Raw genomic sequence first — 24,567 nt, 5'->3', positions numbered from 1 at the left:
GCTCAGAGTAACAAGCTCATTGTAAATCAATTTGCGGAGTTCCTCATCACACTTGTCTGGTAAATCAGGTAGTGTTATAGTTTGGCAAGTCTGTAACACAGGGGTGTTGCTATACACACTTAGACGCTCACAACAGATTTCACATGTTCTGACTGTTTCAGGTTTTCAGGATTTATATAATTAGATACAGCATTACAAACGAAAATTTCATTAGAATTAAGTGGTTGCTGGCATACTCATTGCTACAAATTACTCTTTCCTAATTCACATCCTGAACACACAACCCCCTCCTACACATTTACACAATGGTACATTTTCACACCCCTAAAATTTGTGGAGTACTGACCTAAGTTCTGTTTCAAATGCCATCCACGTTTACCTTGGAAACAATGAAATTGGGCTGGAGTTTTAAGAATCGTACACTGAGTGTTATTTGCCTAGCTCAGTAGGAAGAACAGGAAAAAAGGGAAAGAACAATTCAGAATGCTATTTAAGTGTATATACTATATTTGCAGTAAATTACACTTACAGATTACTTTTGCATGGAAAACCCATAAAAAATTTGAATATCTGTATGTTTATTTTGCACATCAGCAGTTGAGCTTTAAAAACTGCTTTTTGGATTTTGATTTTCCGTACTTGAACAATAACGGATATGTTTTTGGTCAAGGGTCAAGAAAGTAAAAATAAAGCTACTGCAAACTGTTCAGCTGATCTCTAGTCAACTGCTGACTCGATGCATTTCCCATGCCCGTAGACATTAAAGATATTTGTGTTGTTTTGTGTGAGTACCTGTTCTGGACTTTCTCAGCAATTTCCACTTAATTTAAGAAAACACAAAAAAGTGTTAAAAGTGAAGTGTGCTCAAATTGTTTTGTGCTGTCTAAACCAATAACCAATATTTTACTTAACTCTTGAAAAATGTTCTTAACCCTTTTTACAGCACATTGGATGTTTAGATGTGCAAATTAAAAGTGCTACATCTGGAAACGTTTAATGAGAATGTTTATACAGGAGTACAACATATAGAGTGAAAGCAAATATAGACTTTTGCATACCTATTCAAAGTGCCTCAAATCTATTTTTGATATTTAAATTTTCAGAAACCCGAAATCATATTGCATTGTGAGCATTTTGTAACAGGAATAAAATACACGTAGAACAGAAACTGAACTCAAATTAATTACCAGAAGATATTTCCAGTGTGTAATTTCAACATAAGGTTTATTTATTCACTTATAGCCAGAGTTAATGGCCGTGTAAGCTACATTTTTCAAAATAAAGGAGTAAATAGTTTATGTGGTTTTTAATATGCGCAGTATATTTGTAATACAAAAAATAGATAGCATCGTACAACAAAGCATAAAATGTATATTAATTTCCTAGCTCCATAACAAATTTAACTTGCTGTATATGAATATAACTTATTCCTTTTCAGCAGGTTTTCATTACTTGGTAAAGTTCCTGGTTTTATTCCTTGTGTTGCAATAAATTGTATCTTCCACCAAGTATTTTTCAGAAATCATTGTAATTGTTGTTGCTTTTGTTTGAAAACGCATTTCTTAAACAAGATGGATAATAAGTAAAATTTGAAGAAAACCCTCAAATTTACTTTTCAATAAAAATCTGATGTTCAGTTAAATTATTCCAACGAATACAGCATTTTTAATCTTCCTTAGATTTGTTTTCTTTTTTCTTTTGTAGTTTAATTTATTACACTGCAGGACCATAAATGTAATTCTTTACTATTGTCCAATTGAATGAAAAACTTTCACTCATTTTTTACGACAAAACACGCAGCCCTTTATAACGAACGTTTTAACAAAGGAACACGGAATAATATTAATATTACATTAGATATTAATTGTACAATTTAATAATAACCTACTTTCTGTTAAAATACTAAGGTGCAGACACTCTACACAGGACTTAACCATGTAAAATATAAAGTAAAATATATACTCTTCGGAAAGTAACTTTAATTGTATGAAGCAAAATGAGTGCTGTCTTCATACATGGATATCGAACAATTTGTACTTGCTCAGGTACAAAAGTCATACGTTATGGTTGGGTTTTTAAATGCTTTCTGTGGAGCTAATTTATGTTGATTTTCTTGAGGGCAAACAGGAAAAGGAACCTTAAATGTATGGCAGTAAAACACTTTGTAAACATGTTAAAAGTTGGATTTATATAAGCCAGGAACATTAAAAAAGGAAATCCTTGAGCAGTGTTTAAAAACCTAATTAGTGTATATATTTTAATTCTTCACATTATTATAATAATATTTTTTTGTGTTAATTCTTGTAAAGAGTGGAATGGCACAGCGTTCTGTGTGACCCACATTGTAGAAATATAATTTAATTACAAGGAATTCAATGCAGAGAGATTTCAAGCTCCATAACTGTCCAAATGCATCAAACAGCATATTTAATCACTTACTTTCAGATCACTTATATCCTACATTTATCTTCATTATTGTGACTGCATAATGAAAGCACAACATTAAAAGAGCCAGAAACCAGCTCTGACATTATTTTATCATTCACACCACGACTGCACTGCATTTTTTTGGAATAATAGGAATATCCTGAAATCTAAGCTTGGTTTTCTACAGCTAGTGCTTACCTGCCAGTTTCCCACTGTATCTATCGATCACTAAAACACAAAAGGAGGCTACTCAATTGAAAATGTATCTTTCATCTCATAAGACAACATGAGGTACCCAGTCTTTTGTGGCATCTTTTAAAAAGTACAAAGAAAGAATTAAGAAACAAAAGAAAATGCCACATTTGAGTATGCGTTTAGACAGCATGAGATGTAAGTGGTGGTGCTATTATATACAATTTCTGATAACTGAAACTTTTTCTCAAATACAAATATCAAGAAAAATAGTACAACAAAAACCCATTCAACCCAAAAAAGCTGACTTTTCATGATTGACATGAAGAGCCAGAAGCTGTCAAAGAAAACCAGCTACTGAATTCTAAAGGCACTCCAGTTCTGTAGAGAAGTCCTTAAAAGCTGCACAGCAAAATCCAGCGTGGAAGAGAAACAAAGTAAAAACTGTCCTGTTAGCAAGTCATCAGAGAGCTGCTCAGAGTCCTAGCATGAGGATACGCAGTTCAGTCGTTCTTCTCAGGGTTCTTGGTCTAGGAATAAAGTGCCTATTGTCTAAGCACAGCACTAATTGTGAAAAAAACAGCCCATGCAGTAAGCATAATAATTATCCAGACAAACAGGGAAAGACAGCAAAGCAAGAGATGAACAAAAAAAGCCCCCACTGCCAGACTGAGCAACCCAAGATGGAAATTAATATTCATAATGGAATGTCAGCCAGCAGAAGTTCCTCATTCACGACAAGGCAAAGCACAACAAGAGGCTATTGTCTACACAACAAAAATCACTGTACACGGAAAATGTTCAGCGATCATTCGTGAGAGCTAACACAGTTATAATTCCCCCTGCGCACTTGCTGCCTCCGTTTGAAAGCTGCGCAGATGCAGCCTGGTGCAGAGCAGTCTTGAGGGTAAACTCTTTTATAAAACGCAACTGTTGCAATGAATGAGTGAAAGGGAAGCCTAGGTTGTTTAAACAAAGCCAGGCAGCCTGAATATGCATAGCCTCATTAAGTATATTTAAGCATGTCAAGCAGCATACTCGTCAGCGAGTGCTTGACTTACTGTATTCATCACTGAAAAAACAACATGAAATTAATAGCAGGCCGGTGGACAAGCACATACTGATTAAGAAGTAGCAACCAACTGTCACAATGCACTTGCAAAATCGTTACTCACTGATAAAACCAAGTACATTGCTCAGGCAAACTATTTAGACAAACTCAATGACAATTAGCCACAAGCACAGTGACAAAGTGCCTCCCCTCCCTTTCTCTTCTTTTTAGTGACTGCTTGCCTCTGAATAATCTCTCTCATGCCAAGTTTGAGAGAAGAAGCGCGTTGGGGAGGGGGGGGGGGGGTAGGTCACACTGTAAAATTTGCATTTTGTTGCTGCAAACGAAGTGACACCAAACAAGCCAACTCCGCGAGGACGAGTGGTCTGCGTCCCATAGCATCTAAAACAAAAGCCCATTCTAACACAGCACTGGGGGGACAGATTCCTTTTCCCTCTCCCGCTCCCTCCAAAGCCCGAGTACGGTACAGAGAAGTTTCGCAGAAACTCCAAGCGATCACCCTTGAACTTTCCAACACGTGCATATGCGGCAACGAAGGAGGAGTTAGCAGAATTTCTCCCCCCCCCCCAAAAAAAAATGGAAAAAAAAAACTTAACATGCCAACTTACCATCCACCAGGTTCGGGCTGACATGTCATAACATAGCTGCCATTTTATGGAGCCGTCCGCCGATTTCCCAGCCATTACTCTGTCAGCAGCCTTCATCAGATGCAGCTCAATGGAAGATAAGACACCTAATCAAGGAAACATCAGCCGTGGCATGCTGTGCTACATGTAGGCCAATCCTTATCAGACTGCATCATGGGAAAAGCTCTTGTACTACCAATGACTCCAACCTCACTGCTGTAATGACAAGGATCAGCTTTGCAAACCCCCCCCCCCCTGCCCCCCCGCCCGCTTTATTTTTTAAGGAATGGTTGAAAACGGCAACATCGTGCTTTTGTGCGCTCAAGAGTCTAGGAGTCCAGCAAGTGGGCGGCTAACTGCTTGGTGAGGCAATGCTGGCGAAAGTTTATTTGCATTCTTGTCTGTTGTATATTGTTCGGCTCAATCCGTGGTCTCCCCCCAGCCTCTCCCCCCCCCTCGCCTTTCCCCTCTCCTCCTCCCCCCAACTCTGTGTAGATGAGGGGAGGCCCAAATAGCCAGGAATTAATATCCCCAAACAAAGACATAAGAGTTTCATCGGCACAATTGGGCATGGTTCAGATGTCACTGCGTATACACAAGGAGAGGAACACACAGGTAGCTGCTGCAGCTGGACCTTTCGAAACTTGCCAAAGGCTACATCTCCAGCTCTCATATGGAAACAGTTTAACTGTTCGTCATCAGTATTTAAAGAACAACGCCGAGAAAAAAAAATCATAATAATAATAAGTCAATGGGTCCAGAGAGCAAACATTAAGGATTTGAGCAACTTAAACTGTGCTGCGGGATTAACGTGGAGTTAATCCGATAAATCATAAGACTCATATTTGGTATTGTTGCCTGGTGATTATCTGATGGTTTTATTAGGAATCCTCCTTAGTACCGTCTAATGAGTGATACATGTCATATGCCAGATTTTTCCCTCTTTCACTGTGCATCTGGGTTTTGAAAGGTAGGGGATTTGTTTCTTGGGGTTTAACTGCTTTTTCTAATTCTGATTATTCTGTTTCGTACCTATGCATTTTTCTCTGTCATATTCAGATTACTTTTCTCTCCCTGAAATGGAAAAATAAATTTGTAAAATAATTACTAGGGCTACAGGTGATTAATATAGTTAATTTTGGACTGTTTTGGTTTAAAATAGACCTGTTAAAAAGTCGGTTTAGGCACAATCAGTAGTTACAATATACTGCATATAGAAAACATTAGCCCTTTGCCAAAAGTCTCCACTCGAGTTTTCTACTATTATAACAACTTTTTATTTACACAACTTTCTTTAGATAGAGCAAAAAGAAACCATGTTTGTCATTTACCAATCTTTATGTCACATCCATCAGAACCATCAAAAATTTGGTTACAACAGCTCAATATTAACTATATAACATGAAGTTTTGTAATAGCTAACCCATCACATTTAATAATTGAATTGACTCTGTCAGATGTTTAATGCCAAAAGCCCTTCCACTATTAGCTAAAGGAGTACTTTTGCATTACAACACACGGATTAATTTTTATTTTAAAAGACAATATGGACAATTCCAGTAGACAGTCACCATAGAATTGTGTTTTTTTATAAAGAAGAAAATATATTCAGAGAAAACTGTAGAACAATGCAAAATATCTAAGACCTTTGCACTATAGTGTACATACTAATATAGAGATTGAAAACACACCTGTCAGCTTTGTAATTTGCTATTAAAATATCTCACAATGAATTTACCATTAAATAATGTAGTCTTTGTTATTGTACATTCATATTGTGTTTTAATCTTTGCTCACTCTTAAAAAGGACCTAAGTTATTTCAAGCAATCAGTCTTTCTGTCGTGCTGCCATATATGTCAGACTAATGTGCTTTAAATGGCATTACTTGTCAACACAACATTGCACCGCTGACTGAACACTATTAAAACAGACTTGTGTATCTGCCACAAACTGCCTAATCAGGTCAGCTGAGGGGACGATTTCTCCCTTTAGCTATCACTGAGAATAAATGTTGATACCCTAAAAAGGCAACATTATAATTGCTATACAAGTTAATTTTGTTCCAACAGACACAGTAAGACTATATATTGATATTCAACATGCCAGAATATCATACATATTCTACAGTAAATATTTACCTTAATACATATTATACCTGATCTCTATGACATAACAATTTTTGACAGAGACAATTTAAAGACATCAGTTACATGCAAACTCCATACAGAAAGCAACTAGTCTGGAGTCAAGCCTAGGACCCAAGAGTTTTAGGCAGCATCACAAGCAGCCATGCCACCATCATGAGAATATCATGATCTGACAGTTACATTTTTAAACAATGGTCTTTTCAGCAAATAACAATACAGAAGCCTGATTCAAGCCCCAAATTAGACTGGTTTAGTCTTATTAGCACATTTAATGATCAGGACTGACAAGAGAGCACAGCTGTTGCAGTGTTTGTCTGATAGAGGACTACTTTTGAACTATCATTTGTCATACATCCACTCTTAGTGCTCTTTTCAATACCAGCTGAGTCAATTAATACAGGTCGGGCCATCTGAGGATAGTTAGGCTCTGGTCCCATTTGTACAAAAGATTTGGCCCAAGCTTCTAACTCCGAACATCTTAATTACTTACCCATCTGCATCAAATCGCCATAACCACAGCATATGCAGAAAACTCACGAAAACCTACTTGTTTTCCTTTGTAACACAAGTGTGACAATTCACATATTCCTTTTCCATTTTAACAAATTTTGCATATTCATTGTATCATTAGTTCAAGATAGAGTTCATTTGATATACTGTAACTTCTGTTACAGTGTTGGACGTCTGCATGAAATATGTGGAGTAATACATTCCTTTTGACCATAATGAGAGCTGCAACAGAGCCAAAATAAGATGGAGACCCTCTGGGAATTCAATATTTAAACATTCATGAAACTGGCAGATTTCAGTCAGAGGAAATAACATAGAATGAACCATTATAGTACCTGCAAAGGAAAAAAAAAACACCTCACACAATATATTGAAATTATACTGTATTTGTGTACTGCAGTGGACAGTTCCTAAAACAATACAACCTGTTGATCCCCCCAAAAATCGAGTGCAAATTAAAGTCTATCACGTCTCTGTAAATTGTCTTCAGCTGCTTTGTAAACTCTGCTGTTAGAAAACCATTACATTAGCTTATGTCAACACATTCAGTGACAGAGACATTTGAAATCAATCACAGAATGAATGAAAACTGGAATCTGGAATCTGTTCCGTGTAAAAGCATGGGCACGGACAAACCTCATGGGAGGGAATTCAAAACAAACCTGGGGTTTGCAGGACCTAGAACAAACCATAAAGTACAGGCAGAATCTTCACTGCATTTCACTCGCCAACATGATTGAGACAAACATAATCCTATTTTGCTCACCTGGTGTTGTTTTAACAAATGAGTGAGCTTTGCGTTCAGACGCAGCTTTCTAACTGCTCATCGTTAATTAAGCATGTGATCAGCACATATGGCTTCTGCAGTGGCCTCAATTAGGATTGGATTTAATGTGGACACACCCCAAGCATCTCAAGGGCAAAACTGAAACCCAGACATGTTTTCTTCCCTTTTTTTCGGCAGGAGGGGGTTACACTATTCAGTTTGTTTCTTCAGAATCTCCATTGACAAATTTTTCTTTATGGCCTTTTTAGGGGTGTTTAATACTTTTTAATAGAGGAGTTGGAATTGGACCTTTCGCGAATATGGAAAGCGTATGGTTTCTCAAAGAATGCCCTAGGTGGGCCCCAGAGATAACGTCAATGTGGTTTTACAAATCGTTGCCTTGACTTAGCAGGGAATAAAAAAAAAGACCCTTGTGGGTTTGTCTATAAAAAAGTTCAAATTCGCCAAACAGAGGCACATCTTTAACTCATTAAAGCTTTCAAGTATTTATTACAGGCTGTTTTTAGACAGAGATATGCTCTGAATCTTTGCTCTTTCCTTGACTCTTTAAACATCTTTATCTAAGAGAGGAAAAATCCACATACATGATGAATTTTATGTATGTGGCTGATACCGTATATCACCTGCCTGATGATGACGGTTTGACTTCCCTGTTTCCAGTCTAATTCATTAATTTGCCTACAACAGCAGTCTCCCACCCAGAGTTTAAACCCACAGTCCTCCAGTTACAAGTACAAGGCTCTAACCACTATTCCACACAGCTGTGTCTGAGGTCCATTTGGCAGATAGGTTTTCAATTTGCTTTTCAAAAAACATCTGTGAAGCCTGAATAAAAAACTTGTATTCAAATTAAGGCATTTGTGCTGTATTTTTAAAACATTATTAATACAAATATTTCCTATAGTAATTCAAGACAAATAATAATAATAATAATTAATAATTGCTTACACTTATATAGCGCTTTTCTGGACACTCCACTCAAAGCGCTTTACAGGTAATGGGGACTCCCCTCCACCACCACCAATGTGCAGCATCCACCTGGATGATGCGACGGCAGCCATAGTGCGCCAGAACGCTCACCACACATCAGCTATCAGTGGGGAGGAGAGCAGAGTAATGTAGCCAATTCATAGAGGGGGATTATTAGGAGGCCATGATTAGTAAGGGCCAATTGGAAATTTGGCCAGAACACCGGGGTTACACCCCTACTCTTTTCGAGAAGCGCCCTGGGATTTTTAATGACCACAGAGAGTCAGGACCTCGGTTTTACGTCTCATCCGAAGGACGGCGCCTGTTTACAGTATAGTGTCCCCGTCACTATACTGGGGCATTAGGACCCACATGGACCGCAGGGTGAGCGCCCCCCACTGGCCCCACTAACACCTCTTCCAGCAGCAAGTACCAGGAGGTCTCCCATCCAGGTACTGACCAGGCTCACACCTGCTTAGCTTCAGTGGGTTGCCAGTTGTGAGTTGCAGGGTGATATGGCTGCTGGCTTATAATTTATGTTTTCCTAATTAATGGTTTAATTTGCTGACATGATTTGAAACCACAGAGCTAATTAAAATATTACATTCTATTTAGTTATTATTTTATAGTGTTTTTTATCAGGTGTTTGGTTAACTAAGAATTCAATTAGATTTGTGATGCATAGCCTAAGCAATATCATTGCGGTCTTGCTGAAATGAATTATTGTATGACAAAAAAAAACTTTTCAATCCAAAATATATTGTAATCTGCATAAAGAATAACTCCTGCTGAAGGTGGATCACAATGCATTAAGCTCTCAGAAATGTGAAAAGCAGTGAGACAAACTCAAGATTTGCTGAAGTGACCCAGAAATCTTCGACATCAGCTAAAAGTCACACCTGCTTCCACTCAAACTATACAAAAGCCCTGTGACAGACAGGTCTGTAGTATGCCAGTCTGTGTTTCTTTTTCCTGTGTGTTTGTGGTTTACCTTGAAGTGGAGCAGACAGCAAGGAGTTTTCCACTTGCTGCTTGCTACTCTGAGTATTTCACATGGCTCCATCCATTCACAAGCAAAAAATATAATTTGCATTGGTTTCAAAGCTACAAATATCTTATTTACTATTTGGGAAGGTGACAATTTTACTAAATATATGAAAAATGAAGAACTTATTATAGACTGATCTATGATTTGTTGCAAGGCCAACAAAACCAACATCACGGAAGCTCAATTCTCAAGAAAACATGAAGAATAGAAGACTTACTATTTGTACTTAAGGAGTGTAAATCACACAAGTTTAAAATAACAAGAACATAAAGTAATTTATTTTACGGTATCAAGTTACAGATTCATTTCAAATGCATGAACAAATTACACAATGACATGAGCACAGTGAACAATGAACATTTCTTTTTGTAGCAAGGAGAAGTCAAGGTCTGAAGCAGTCACATTTAAAAAACTACAAATTAAAACACGAATGCATTTTTAATATTTTAGTTTTAATATGTTTTGAATATTTCAATTTTAACAAAATCCACTGCCTTCTCAACATAAAACCTGTCTTCACCAGAAATCCCCCATGGCAAGTGAATCAGAAACAAACTAATTATTGGTTGACGTATTGTACAGTATGTACAGGTATTTAGGTTAAACACATATAATCAGGGATTCATTTCAAATCACAAACTTAATTATACAAAACAGAAAAAATAATGTGTTAATGCATTGATTGCTCTCCTTTCCAAATAGCAAGTAACCACAACTGAGAAAATGGTAAAGCAGCCTTATCCAAATGATAACTACAATAACATTATTACATTGATGTAATAACATTATTGCATTACTCACTGTGACTATTCACTTTATTTTGTCTGCAGTTTGCTGTTTAAGAACTGTTGCTGGAAGTGAAGGTGTTATTCAGCCAGGATCTGAATTATTATTAGGATATCTATTGATCATTGCAACTACAGTTTCTCTGTTTGTGTGGCTTCCACACCTTCACAATTATCAGAAGAAGTAACTATGTGTTAAGGTAAACCAACATATTTAATTTGCCAATAATCTAAATTGGTTTATTCTGTAACATACTGTATACACCTTCCCCAGTTGTATTTGTTTCCTACTTTGAGCTCTCATCAGGATAGACAACATCTATGTACTTAGTTCAGGTGAGTAGCTGCGTCTATGTACTTATCTGCAATGTATACAAGTACTGTAATATGTGGCGAATGTTATTTATTTAGATGTTAAATTTAACCCTTCTATAGGTACAAGGAAACAATCATTTGGCTTGTCATTGTGGGATGTTTTCTTATTTTTTCTTAAATAATTCTATTTGATATGTCCCTCCTCAAAGAGTACAGCATCTATTCCTCTAATAACATGGTACAACAACCTTTTCTTTAAACCCGATGCAGACTAATTTCAGAATTGTTGCCAAGAGATTGCAGTTCTGATGTATAAGTGCCAAAGCACTCTGTGGGTTCATTCCAAACCTCCTTTAAATCACTTAATTGGCCCAATTATTTCACTTAATAACTCTAAGTAACTACTCTGCATACTGATCTGTAAATTAAAGCTTTCACAACTGAGCTCTCATTAGAGCAATGCTGATCGTTACCGAAATGAAAGGAATACACAGTACAGTACCTCTTTAAAGAAAAGGGTTGTGAATGCCCGGATCAAAACATACAGGTCATTTTATAGATGCTGGGTCACAGTGAGAAATAACAAAAGACTTCATAGTAGTCCATCCAGCCATCTATTTTCTAATGCGTTTATCTAATACGGGATCACAGGGCAGACGGAGCCTAACCTGGCAAGAACAGGGCGCAAGGCAAGATAGCCCTGGATGCCAGTCCATCGCATGGCACACATAGACACAAAGACACACACTCACACCAGGGCCAACGGAATTAACAGCCTCAATGCATCTGTACTATTTTTAGAGTATGTTGTTCTTACACTAAACTCAAGAACTATTAAAACACTACACAGACCTATGGGACAGAATTAGGGGAATGACAAACTTGGAAGAAAGTATTTCAGATAAAAAATGTTTGCTACCAACGGCAGAAGGATGTTCCCCAGTGACAATCAAACATTGTGCGGATTTCAAAGTGCATGTCAGAGCAGAGGTTTGTTGCTGGGATGATAAAATCTGTAATACTCAGGGAGAATACAATCACACCTTCATTCTGCAATTCACCAAATGTTCATCATCCTGCTTGGAAACACATTTGTTGTTTCTCATGCCTCTCGGTGAAATATACTGTAGCAGACTACTGAAAAGCAAAATTTCCTCTTCATAAATTAAGCATCTAGCCAACAGGAAAGGAAATACCTGGGTTCTGGCACAACAATATGTATCTTCTGAGCTGAAATACATTTCTCACGGCTAAACATGAAAAAGAGAGCACCCTTTTTCTGTGTCTGCTTAGCAAATAAGATTTAGAACACAGTCTAAAGCTAATTTGCTTTTCAGACACACTAACACCATTCAGCTTAAGCAGCATAGCTGTGTAGTTTGTTCCAGATACCAGTGACTCTTTGTTTTCGAGGATAATTCAGAATATATTGCTTGTTTCATTTTTTTGTTTTGTTTTATTGGACAACTAAGCACAAACGGATTTTATTCAGAGAAATACCAGAAATACCTAAATCAAATCAAAACATCATGCATGCAAAAATAATATAATAGCAGGAGTTATTTTAAAGGAGTATATTAGCAACAGAAGAGTTGTGTGGTGGTCAGCACTGCTGTATCAAAGCTTATGGGTTAGTGGTTTGACTTTGGGTAAATGCACCTGTTTGTGTGGAGTTTGCGTGCTGTTTCTCTATTTGTGTGGGTTTCATCTAAGTGTGTTATTTTTCTTCCAACTTTCAGAAACGTTTAAAGTAGATCTGCTATTTTTTGCTGTCCATATCAAAGTTTAAGAGAGACCACTGTCCTCTTAAATACGGGTGTTGGGCACTCCATCTCATTACTCTGCTCTATTAGGAATGGTCTTTCTAATCTACCCCAGAAACTGGTACTGTACTGGTTTAATGGATAATACAGAAGTCTTCAAATACGAATTACTAGCATTATTGTCATTCACTAGGATGTAAGTCAGAAAGATATCTGGTTATAACAAAAAAAAACCTCTGTGAGCTGACTGGGATAGAGACTGATGGGGAAGCACATGTCTGGCAAACAACACACTGAAGCCAGTTGGTTCAAGCTGTGTTCATTGCAGCCACAGATATGCAGTCTTATCTCTCTTTCTCACATACAGCTTTATGGAACCTTTTCAGAAGCAATTTTAGTTGGAAAAGTCAGAATTACAAATAACCTAGACTACATCAGCAACCTGCTAAACTCACAGAAAACTGCAGGCTGTATGAAACCAGGAATAATTAATTATATAAGATAACACAATAGAACAATCTGAATCTGATGCCTTATGTGAAAATGAGTACAACATGGGTTACTCACCAGATTTGCCTAAGATAATGTCTGTTTTAGCAGAAACAATTTGATCAGTGTATTATACTATTGTTGTGGACGTTCTATTAATGTTAAAAGAGAAAAGAAAAGGAACTTTCCTGTGAATTTGTTCTTTGAAGGAAATTTTCACATCTGCTTTTCACCGACAATAAACAGTCACGTTCGTGACATTTGAATGTTTACAAATTTACAAGAGAACAGGACTGAATGTTAAGATTTCAAAAGAATGCGGCTTTGTCGGTTGTTTAGTATGTTGAAGACAAGGGGATAATTCTGTGCAACCTATTATCTAAAATGGTAACAGAAAAGACCTTTTTTGTGCCCAGCATTCCAGACTACCACCTCCTCAGATTACTTCAAGACAGGCAGCTGGCTTTTTCACGTTAACAAAACCTGTGATTGTATAGAATGTTTCCATGGTAAATATGAAAAAGCCAGACAGACCACATGACATGGGAATTCATTATTCGTGGCATTTAAAAAAGCCCATCAAATAATACCTTCACTGTTACCCCAACTGCACTATGGACTGTGCTTTGGGATGTATTTAGGAAATTCTCAGAAAGCTACCTACACTGTCATTAAAAAAAGTTATGCCAGCTATAAAAAAAGCCGTGAACATTTGTGTAGGGATTTGTCACTCTTCTTGTCTTCTTCTTTTAAACTACTCATTAAGCAAAGTTGTCTAAATGGTCACTGTTTACATTAGAAGCCTTTAACAGTGCAATTCGGTTAAAATAAAACCAGCACTGCCTGATCTGAATCTTTCTTTTCTCTGGATAGGGGTAGTATTTGCTTTCTGATATTTGCTCGTATTCACATTCTCAGAATTAACACTGTCAAAGAAAACTCACAAAAAAGTAGTTGATTTAATGTACTTTTTTTCTTTTTTCAAATACTGCATTACATGCTCCTCCATAGGTGTCATACATTGGGATAATTTTTAGACAATTCATTGCTTTCCTTCTCAAATCTCCTAGGTGTGTGGGTGAAGCCCCCCTTAAGAGAAATGTTGTCGCTCTGTTCTTATCAACCCAATTCTCGCACTGACTGTGGATGCTTCACTTATTGATTTTAAAATGAATTGGAAAATTCCTAGACTTGATCTGATTAGGATTATTTTTTTTGTCCAGTTTTAATTGGATTTGTTCCTTGCCATACTCACTTACACTAAGGTTTAAAAAATCAATAAGACAATCAATAACATAGTGTTCAGGAAGAAGTTAGTTTTAATAGTCCAGCTGCTAAGAGACAGTGAAGCAATGAGATGCACAATACAGACACATGCTGCACAAAGATAAGGAATGCTTTAAAGTTAAATGTCATCAGTAGTTTGAGGACAGTTTCATTAGAGTTTGCCCCTAAAGGATTATATGTGTATAGTAGTAAGTGGACTTTATTCACAATGTTTTCCCTCAAGTAATAAAACATACTATTGCATGATTATTTTCAGAGCTTAAACATGTACATATCTAAAAAAGAAGGAATGAAACAGGTGAAAAATTAGTATTTGAAAAATATGACATTAAGTATGTAAGACTTTTTGGAAGTTAAAAATATTAACAACATTGTCAAGTTACTTGGAGTTTATGTACAGTATTTAAACTACCTTTCATTTCATTGCTTGGCTTTTTGTGAGAAGGAATAGGGATTGTATAAATATAACTTATACAATTGTACAAAATATAACTCTAAACCTTGCAAAACATCTGAATTGCTTTCTAAATGTGATTCATTATGTAGCAGGCATACTGTAAGTATTAGTTAAGAAACCAATGTGTTAAAGTTATAAATCCAGCACAGGCATTTTAATTACAGTAATTCAAATTTTCCCTGATGTAATATTTCTAGTGTAACAGGGTCAACAGAGCATCGCTAATTAAGATATAAAAATCCCAGTCACTTCCAACAAATGTTATTATTCTTTCAGCTAATAAAGCAAAATTAGGAATAGGTCTGAGGGCACTACAAAAAACATTGCATGGCAGAAATAATATTTTGAATTGAAGTTTAACCCACCACATTATGTAAACGTGTCAGGACTACACAGCTCTAAAGCATGTTTGAGGGTAAAATGAATGGCTAACACAGTAGCAGTAAATATTTTACGAATACATCCTCTCTACACAATGGCTTGCATTGAGAATATTGGATTTTGTCAAGTTGTGTGACTGAAAAAGCCTCTGCCTTGATCTGTACAACTAATTTGCACACAAATGACCACCCGTTACTGGATTAGAGAAAAGGACATCTGTTTGAGAACAATGGGAAGAACAATAGGGATTGTCCAAATTACAAAATAGTTGAGTCCTATTTTAATGCTAATTTAGACATCGTTATTCATCTCTAAATAGGTATATAAGCAGATATGGTATGTGCAGCATGTCATTTTTTAAAGTCTTCAAGTTTCTGTGTAAGAGCGCAGCAGCACACAATACAGTCAGAAAGCGTAACTCTCTGAATGACATCTTGGCTCCCTTAACTGCAAAATCACACAGCCTGATGCACTGAAAAATGTGCATCAGAAAAATCAATCCCTCACTTAGAACACTTTCCAACAATTTTAAAACCAATAAACCTGTTATTAATCAGAAGAACCAAAAATATAGCAATGACTTTAAAGATGTTGAGACTGATACACTAACTAGTACATTAATATGTGCAGGTATATATATAAAGCCATGATATACTGTATTTTTTTCAAATGTTTTATAAAAAGTTACGCCCTTGCTGCACTCTGATCTGGTAAACTTTGTTCAAAGCAGCATGAGGATAAACCATAGTGTAAGTAGAAATCATTACAGGGAATCGAAAAGAACGCTTACAGTATGATGGGACAGTCAACAAGTGATAAAATGAAATGAGCAGAAAGAGGAAGATGCCTGAGAAACAAGCCTGTCCTTATCCTTTTGTCGGATTCACACACACTCAGCACACTTCCAGGTCCCCCAGCCCAGAAGTGTCAGACCCTGGCACAGAGATCTCCTTTAATAGCCAGCTGGTTACAGAAAACAGTCTGAATGAGATAAGACCCCTCCGGATTAGAATTAAGTTTGAAGTGTGCTCGGTTTTTACAACATGAGAGCTGAACAAAACCATACTGAAGTGTGGGAGGAACCGTAAGTAACTCGAAAAAGATACATGCTTAAAAACAGGCTAAATCAGCAACATGTGGAAGAAAACAGGAGGCTGGGGCTTTGCCTCCTTTATTTGTGAAGACCACACAGCAAAGTGTTCTCTCTGAGGAGGTCTCATCACTACCTTTGCCTTTGGGGAAACAGTTCAGCTGTAGGATCGCCACATTCTCTGACTGAAAGCGTCTCTAAGAAGTACAAAGAATGTGTGTGGCTTTCTTGAAGGCAGTGGTGAATAAGGGAAGAACATCATAATGAGACATCATGCTGATGGTACTGGCTTGTCTCATTATTCATTTACTTGTAATATTAATTTCCTCTAAGTGGATTTTTCAAACGTATTTTCTTCACACAAAACTCAGTGACCACAGTGTCACGAACAGTTCTTTCCGGGCCCTATGCAGACGACACGATCCAGAATTGTGAGGAAACACGGGGGGAAAAGTCATGCAGGAGAGGGTATGGAGACAGGGGGCGTGTCCAAGGGGTGCGGGTGTCCAGGGAGGTGTGGCCGAGGCAAACAATCCAAAGGTAATCAGTCCATAGGTGAATTCCAAAAAACACAAGCAAAAGTCCATGGCCAGGTAATCCATCCAAAACAAGGGCTTAAAAACAGGTCGGGACAGGCGGGGGGAACTGGAACAGGAGCAGGAAGCTAAAAGCATAACGGAGCCAGGTGCAACCAGGTCCCGGGCTCGCACGATGTGGAAATCAGATGCAGAGCCTCGATTGGCGACTGCGTCTGGGTTTTAAAGGGAAACAGGAAGGAGACTGGAACAAGGGGCAGGTGCGGGAAATAGGGCAAACAAGGAAGAGCCGGAGCGCCCTTAAGGAGGAGGGACTACAATCGTGACAGTCTGGATGACACAGGCAGATCTGGCTGCCCAGACCGGACACAACCCTACCCAAATAGAAATTGTTTTATATATACAAAATCAAATATACATATGAATTGAATGGCCTTTGTGGGAATTTCAGATAGATTATGGAAAAAGCTCCATATTTCTGTGAAAGAGTTGGTGGTAACAATATACTTAATTTTAGTAATTTTACAGAATGTATATTTTCACAAGGCCATGCAGAAGGTTATACTGAATGCAAACTGAAATTCTATTCAGATTACTTAAAAAAACAGGTGTAATACTGAATAATAGACAACAGGAATTGTTTTCTGTGGTAGCCTATGTCTGTATTTCATTGTTTTTTAAAAGTTCACAAACAGGCCTGCAATGTATGAAAATATAACCCTTCTGCCAGGACTTGGTACCTATATTCAATTTAGGTAATATTAATGATTGTTTAATTTGGAAACCATTAAAATGCATTCTTTAATTGTTATCCATATCATTTGTAATAGCAACTAGTAGCACTACTAATTCTGCTACACTTACAGTACACTGGTGCAATAAAAACTATGATTAGAAAGTTTGGCATGGTTACCCAGTCCTGCTTTCCTCATTATGGTAATCATGCAGTAAACTAAAACGTAGACACACAGCAGCAGAGATACCTGGTGTGCTGTACTACACAAACAAGAAGCTGCCTTTAGAAAGTTAACGTTAGAAAGAATTACTTAGGAACTATACATTTCTGGGTAGGGGTCTTATTATTTCCCTTTCCAATATTTTTACCCATTGGATCTTGAGTGCAGCATTTGTAAATTTACAATCCTGTGCACATGCACAGCTTCTTGGTTGTTTTCTTTTGTTTTGAATTTTTTAAATTGGCTTTTTGCATACGTTTAGTTTATTTTAATCATGCTTGCATTTCTTTTTAAATTCAATTTTGTGTTTTGCCCCAGGACACCTCTTAAAATTATACAATGTATATCAAACTTATCAAACCTAATTTAGGATACAGTACGCATTTTGGGCCACCATGGTACAGAAATGATTTTGCTGCCCAGGGGAAAGTTCAAAGAATAGTCCCTCCACCCAGTATTAGTAAGTCCTTTATCCTGAAAGAATAAAGACTCAGAAATGTACAGTATGGCATAGACAGTTTTAAAAAGATTAATCTCTCCAGTAATGAATACCAAAGATTAAGAATAGACATGATAGGAATATACATTATACTGAAAGGTGCTAACAAGGCTAATCTAATTGACAATGTCACAAATGGAAATTAAAAACCATTGTTGAGGATAGGAAACATTTTGTCTACTACAGAAGGGGTTATGGGTGTCCAGAATTAGCTTTCCATGTTGTTGAGGCTGAGTAAATCCTATCTTTGAAGAAACATCTGGATGGGATCCTTATAACCTTGTGTCAATCTCTTACTAGGAAGCCAGTTAGACAACCCAAAAGAAATCTTGACATTTGGATTCCTTCTTATGGCATATTATATTGTACCTTACAAACAAATTTCATATGTAAGACCGATATATAAAATAACATATTTGTCTTAATGTATTTGCCTCTTTTTTGTTGACTTGTGTTACCTTTTACTAATATAAAAAATATCAGCCTTCAACTGATCATAGAGTATTACTGAGCTGTTGAGCTTTGTTTTAAGGTTGTTAGTGCACTTTATACTGTACATGTATGTATGAGGACAAGGAATATATTACTGCACACTGCAGTAGACTGTGCAAACCCTTCCAGCACAAACTAGTGAAGATTATGTCATTGCCAATGAATATGTGAACACCTCATGTGTCTCCTCAACTGCATCAAATGTGTTGAGTTTAGTTTTTCACATTGTTTGCAGTGCAACCCAACATGAATGGGCAGAATGCAACACCCTATGTATACCGTGCTATAAAAACAAATGGAACAAACAAATTGGAAATCTGGAATGGGTGATTGTTACCTAAAACCCATGGATCTGTTCCACATTGACTGTAGGCAAACAGCAAGCTTTGCAGCGGCAGTGCTTCTGGGGCCCACTGATGATTCAGTTGGTGGTCACACTTGTCTCTAGTTGAAGTAACAGGATTTCTGCCTCTGGGTAGCACTGAGCTCCACACTCTACATCTGTTATTTATTTGGTATCCCCCAAACGGCTAGCAGATGGAAAATGGAAATATCTACTCCTATGTTGAGATTGCATTTATTTGTTAAAATATCTTTAAAGCTGACACTTGCATATCACACTTTATTGGTTCCATATAATCACTTGGAGTTTGTGTTATTGGCATGCTGTTACAGATTTGTACAACATTTGTAACTATGAAATTTTGCATGTCTGTGTCCAAAGATAATCATTTTTTTGGTTGATTCTGGAAACTCTTGTTGCTGCATTAATAATATTTATTGGACTAAACAACACATACTGTACCACCATTGTTTTCAGATAAGGGTTAACATGGAAAACTATGAGCTAATGCAGTTACCCTATCATACAGGAATAAGACATTTATAACTACAAGACTTTGGTCTGTCCTGTGCGTTAAACCTTTAAATAGATTGGGTAACGTGTTTTTGTTTGTCACACATTTTGATTACTGAACCAGCAGTAATTGTGCTTGTGTTTAAATCTATTTTGAAGGACAACTTTAATAGTAGTATACTTACAGAGATTTAGCCAGTTATATATAAGTGCTCTTGTTGAGCATGGTGGCAGTGCGGAATAGTAGTTAATGTTTTGGACCCAAACCAGAAGATGCTGGGATCAAATCCCAGCTGTATGGAAAACTAATTAATCATTTAGAGATATATTTAAAGACATCTTAAAAGGATGGAGAGATATTTCTAAATCCATTATCTTCAAATGAGTTGCACATACCTGTATCTTCAAATAATATGGTATAAATATCTTCATCTAAAGACATCTCGAATTCATTAATCATTTTCAGTTATTTCACTTAACACGAATCATTTAAATATATCTTCAAATGATTTAAAAATATATTAAATAATTCACAAATATATTGAACTATTTAAAGATACCTTCAAATGCATTAAGACATATCTTTGCCATGATTGTTTTGGCAACCCCAGCTGTACAAAGTGTAGAGTAAAAGCTTAAGTCTGTGGATACTCTCAGTGTATCAGTGTCTATCAGTGTCCTGTACAGACCCTGACCTACCACAGAACACATGCAGTACAGTTGCTGTGGATTCATTAGATGTTGACTGGGCATTAGTCTGCAATACTAACGATATTCTACGTCGTGGGCCTCCCAATCACAGGTTAGCCTCTATAATCACGCGTTCAAGCTTGAGCCAAGTTACTAACTGGCTGTGACTGGGATTCTCCCAGCGCTAACGCTACAGAGAGCAGAGTGCTCCTAGCGGGCCAGGGCTCTCTCAGTGACACAATGACCCCTGCGGCCTCCCGATGACAGACGCTCATCTCCTCCAATCAGTGCCTAACCACCACTCCAGGGCCGCATTGCCTGGGACAAACTAGAGTGGATGGAAAGTGGAGGGTGGGAGGAGTCTGAGGTCACAGGGTTCATAGCCGTCAGGTGAGACCTGAAAAACACACAACTGGCAAATCCAAAAATCAGGTGGATATAAAAAAATTCAAATAAAAATTACAATATCTTGGTGAGTTTCAAAAACCTCTGTTTTGTGAACTTTAAGATTCTCATTTGAAATAGTTTCTGTAAAGAAGTATAGTATTTTAAATTGAAAGTCTCCTGTCTGCTGACTATTAAAGGCCTTCTAAATGTGCATGCTTATTTATGCAGGTATGCACTTAACATGACCAGTTTTGCACAATGCAAGGTTTTTAGCATCAGAGCCAATTCATTCATCATTCATTGCCCACATACAGAATGTATTTGAATGTCATTTAGATTGTCGATTGCTGTAATGGATGTTGCATGTAGAGATCATCAAATGATGGAAGCTGGTTTGGAAGTAATAGATATTATTACATGGAGAAAACAGCATATCAAATGGCTTTAAAAATGATAAAGGCACAACAATAAAATGCAGAGCATTTCTCCAAATTGTGGAAGAAAGCAACACAAGGGCAGCAGCATGGACAGTCGCTGCCTGTTCCTCCGCTAACCCAGAAGCTACCTGTTAGAAAGGGTGGCCGCAGCTTGCAGAGGGAGTTGGTCTCTTGCTCCTTTCTCCCATGAATTGTTCTTTATTTCCACTCTCTCACAAAGACGTCTCCCAGCCGCTATTACCGGAGCTGCAGTATCAAGCTTGCCAGCAAAGTAAAGTGTATAAGGGTTCCTTTGTTGCTCTGACTGGGACGACATTGTCTAAAAAAACTCTGCCTGCTCAAGATAAAAGGCTTGCCTTTCCTCTCATCTAAGCTAAGTTTATCCTCCCTGAAGTCCCTCTTTTATACTTCGTGAACAAAGGGATGGCTTTAGATATAAAGCGCATATACTTATCAAAATGTCCATCATTGAAAGGGACTTATATCCACTGATGTGAGAGCAGTTTAACTCCTCCAGTGCTGAATGCACAAACTACTCAAAGACCAAAAGACCACAGCAAGGTCTCCTGTGTGCTTCTCTGTTCTCATAGCCTAATCATTGTAAAGGATCTCAAATCAAATGGCTTTGACTCTGTGGGTGTGCAGTGCGTACTTCAGAGCTGTCATGTCCTAATGCCTGAGTGCATTTACTTCAGTTGTAAAAAACGCTTCCTTGGAATTGGTAAGGTATGGCTGAACAGACCAGTGGATGATTATGCTGCATTCTTGATGCCCAGTACAGGGTGCTGAGTGGGTGATGAGGGTTTGTGAAGGGTTGTGTCTATTATTTCTGGAGCTGAGCAAGACAGCAGCAAGGACTGGCTGGTTCCTTTTAATATAGATACCTAGAAAGCACAGGTGTCCTAGATGGAATTTAATCTAAATGTTTGATGTTTATATTGGAGACAATCACATTCTTTACATCCTATCACAGGCAGCTGTGTCACAGCTGGGCACTCATCACTGGAAGGTTATGGGTTTAAACTGTGGGTGGGGCACTACTGTTGTATCCTTGAGCAGGGTTTCTCACTCAGATTTCTGACTACAAATGCAAGTTGCTTCAGGGAAAACATGATTTATTTATGCTGCTCAATTTTGGAATTGTAACTTTCCAAATCATCTAGCTCAGCTTATAACCTTATTTTTAAGAGGCAACACCTGTGCTATATTTACAAGTTTGAAAACATAAAATTGGTATCATTTTCATTCATTCGATAAAAAGTATGCCAATATTTTGTTTTACAAAAGCAATTTGTTACTAAGATACTAGACAGATCAAACGTTAAGGTGAGGGTCTTAGATCCCATCCTTTTGATTTGTTTATTTTTTCCTGGCAGCAACATTAAAACCTACAAGCCTGGGCCTCTGTACTGGGAAAAACCAGGCTACTGCTGCAGGTGGTGTTGGTGGACCAGTACGTGGTGCTCTTTCCACTGAAACAGAACATCCAAACCAAAGTCCCAGGGTGGCGACAGACTAAACAGCGCAGTAGGAGGTGTCATCCTTTGGAGGCTACTTGATTACAAAAGATACTATAGTGTTTTTTAAAAGAATAATGTCCTACTTCTCAACTCATCTCTCTGTCCTGGGTAAATTCCATCCTCTGCTCACACAGAGTGGCCTCTCTAAATTTCCCCCTTAATTCAACTGTGAATTACAATTCTCACTGCTCTGCCACATATCTAAAACACTTTGAAATGAAAAGCCCTATACATACAGTACATGCAAGTGCACTGCAGCAGTGTACTCGAAAATATTCTACATCTGTTATTTGAGGAGGACCATCCCTCCTCAAATTCTTAACATGGTAGATTACCGCATATCCAAAGTAAGCTGGCAGGTCTCGTTCTTCAGGGGATTTGTCAGGTAGTTCCTGACATCTGATTCTAAACTCAGGCTAGCTATCAAATTCACGGGATGTGGCTCTGTTGAGAGACTTAAAGGGGAAAAAGGGCAACGGGATGTTAAAAGAAGTTCAGCAGTTCAAGACCATGCTAACAAGGTTCAGGCGCGACAAAGGAAAGTGCAGAAAGCAGTGAAAAGATGCAAGACCAGGTAACAACTGGGAGGTACAGTCTCTTGGCAACAGTTTAAATCTGCTGGGTTTATAAAAGGGAGCTCTATGCACTGTGCTGTACATCTTCTCATCAGGGTAGTTGTTTGCTAGTGTTTTTTCCATTTAATATGAGCATTTTTTACTTTTCACCTCCACTGTTAGGAAATCCATGTTTACTGTGTCTTGCAATTCTTCTTACATTCTCGGAAGTGGACTGAAATATTGACAGCTGTCTGGTCCATTTGGCAGGGATTTCTTATTGTTTCTTTAACCAGCTTCTCTTTAAACACGATCAGGTATTGTGCCCTGGAGAGTAAATTTCAGCTTTCCGAATTTCTGCCTCACTAGCCACCAGCAAAGATAAGCCAACAGCGAGAGACGGTATGAGCAAGACTGCATTACTGTCTAAGGGCGTTTTGTATACTGACATTTCTTTGTTGCTGTGGTTGTTGTTTCCCATGGTTTCCCTGACATATTTTAAGGGGGGGGGGGGTTAACCAAAATCAAAGTTATTCAGTATCTTGGCTGTCCTTCTCACTGCAAAACATGTTCGCTCTGTTTGTCAGTGTTCTGTGTAATATCTGCCGCATTTGTTGTGATTAAAAGAGAGGGGTGAAAAGACATTTTGCAGCTTGCTTATGTTTTTTTAGGCAGTGTTTTATATGTCAATCAGGGCTGTGCCCTGAGTTCCTTGAAGACCAGAGGGTCCAACATGCTTACTCAATAGTGCCTAACTCAGCTTAACGCTTACAGCTGAAACCACTGTTACTATGTGTAGATTACACAATCCTCACATGTAAACGTAACAGTGGTTCCAGGAGAACATGTTTTTCTTCCAGCATAGAACTTTTAATGCTGTAAGCTTGAAAAAATCTGTATATTTCTGACACTTTTGAAAGATTAGTAATACGACTAAAGATGGGGTTGAAGAGTGAAGTCTCTCAGCAACTGAATGCAGTCACCACAGGTAAAAAGGCCAGTATACCCTGATCCATGAGATAGCAACCACTGCGTACCTACGTCAGTCAGTTGCTAGTGGGTTTATGACATTGTATGTTCACCATTCTGTTACAGCAGAAAAAAACTGCTGCTTATAGGACCCTTACTCTTTAAATAAGGAAATTGTCAGACTTCATCCAGGAGGCTTTACTGAAACACGCTTAATCTAAGAGTTGTATTGTTTGAGCCTTATGAGGAGTTTGTATGGCATTTTGCCAGTTTTCTCTCATAATTCTAGAGTTGACAGCTATGAGTCATGGTAAAACAGTGCTTT

General features: G+C 37.7%; 1 protein-coding gene across 7 annotated transcripts in view; it reads right to left on the bottom strand.

Annotated features, from left to right (window-relative positions):
* The window catches only part of LOC148678104 (nuclear factor 1 B-type), a 168,891-nt gene extending 164,452 nt beyond the window's left edge, over nt 1-4,439 (bottom strand). For 3 of the 7 annotated variants that reach the window (XM_088631773.1, XM_088631854.1, XM_088631792.1), the window contains exon 1: nt 4,300-4,437. In XM_088631773.1, the coding sequence (XP_088487899.1) occupies nt 4,300-4,395 (96 nt within the window). In that variant the 5' untranslated portion in view covers nt 4,396-4,437. Of the gene's footprint in view, nt 1-4,299 lie in introns of all 7 variants that reach the window. The other 4 variants (XM_088631781.1, XM_088631766.1, XM_088631759.1 and 1 more) reach the window with 4 other exon arrangements.
* Between the last annotated feature and the right edge of the window lie 20,128 nt (nt 4,440-24,567).

This window comes from Lepisosteus platostomus, chromosome 1 (genome assembly GCF_059453375.1).
Source record: "Lepisosteus platostomus isolate fLepPlt1 chromosome 1, fLepPlt1.hap1, whole genome shotgun sequence".
In the NCBI taxonomy this organism is placed as follows: Eukaryota; Metazoa; Chordata; class Actinopteri; order Semionotiformes; family Lepisosteidae; genus Lepisosteus; species Lepisosteus platostomus.
This window is presented reverse-complemented; position numbering and strand designations above follow the sequence as displayed.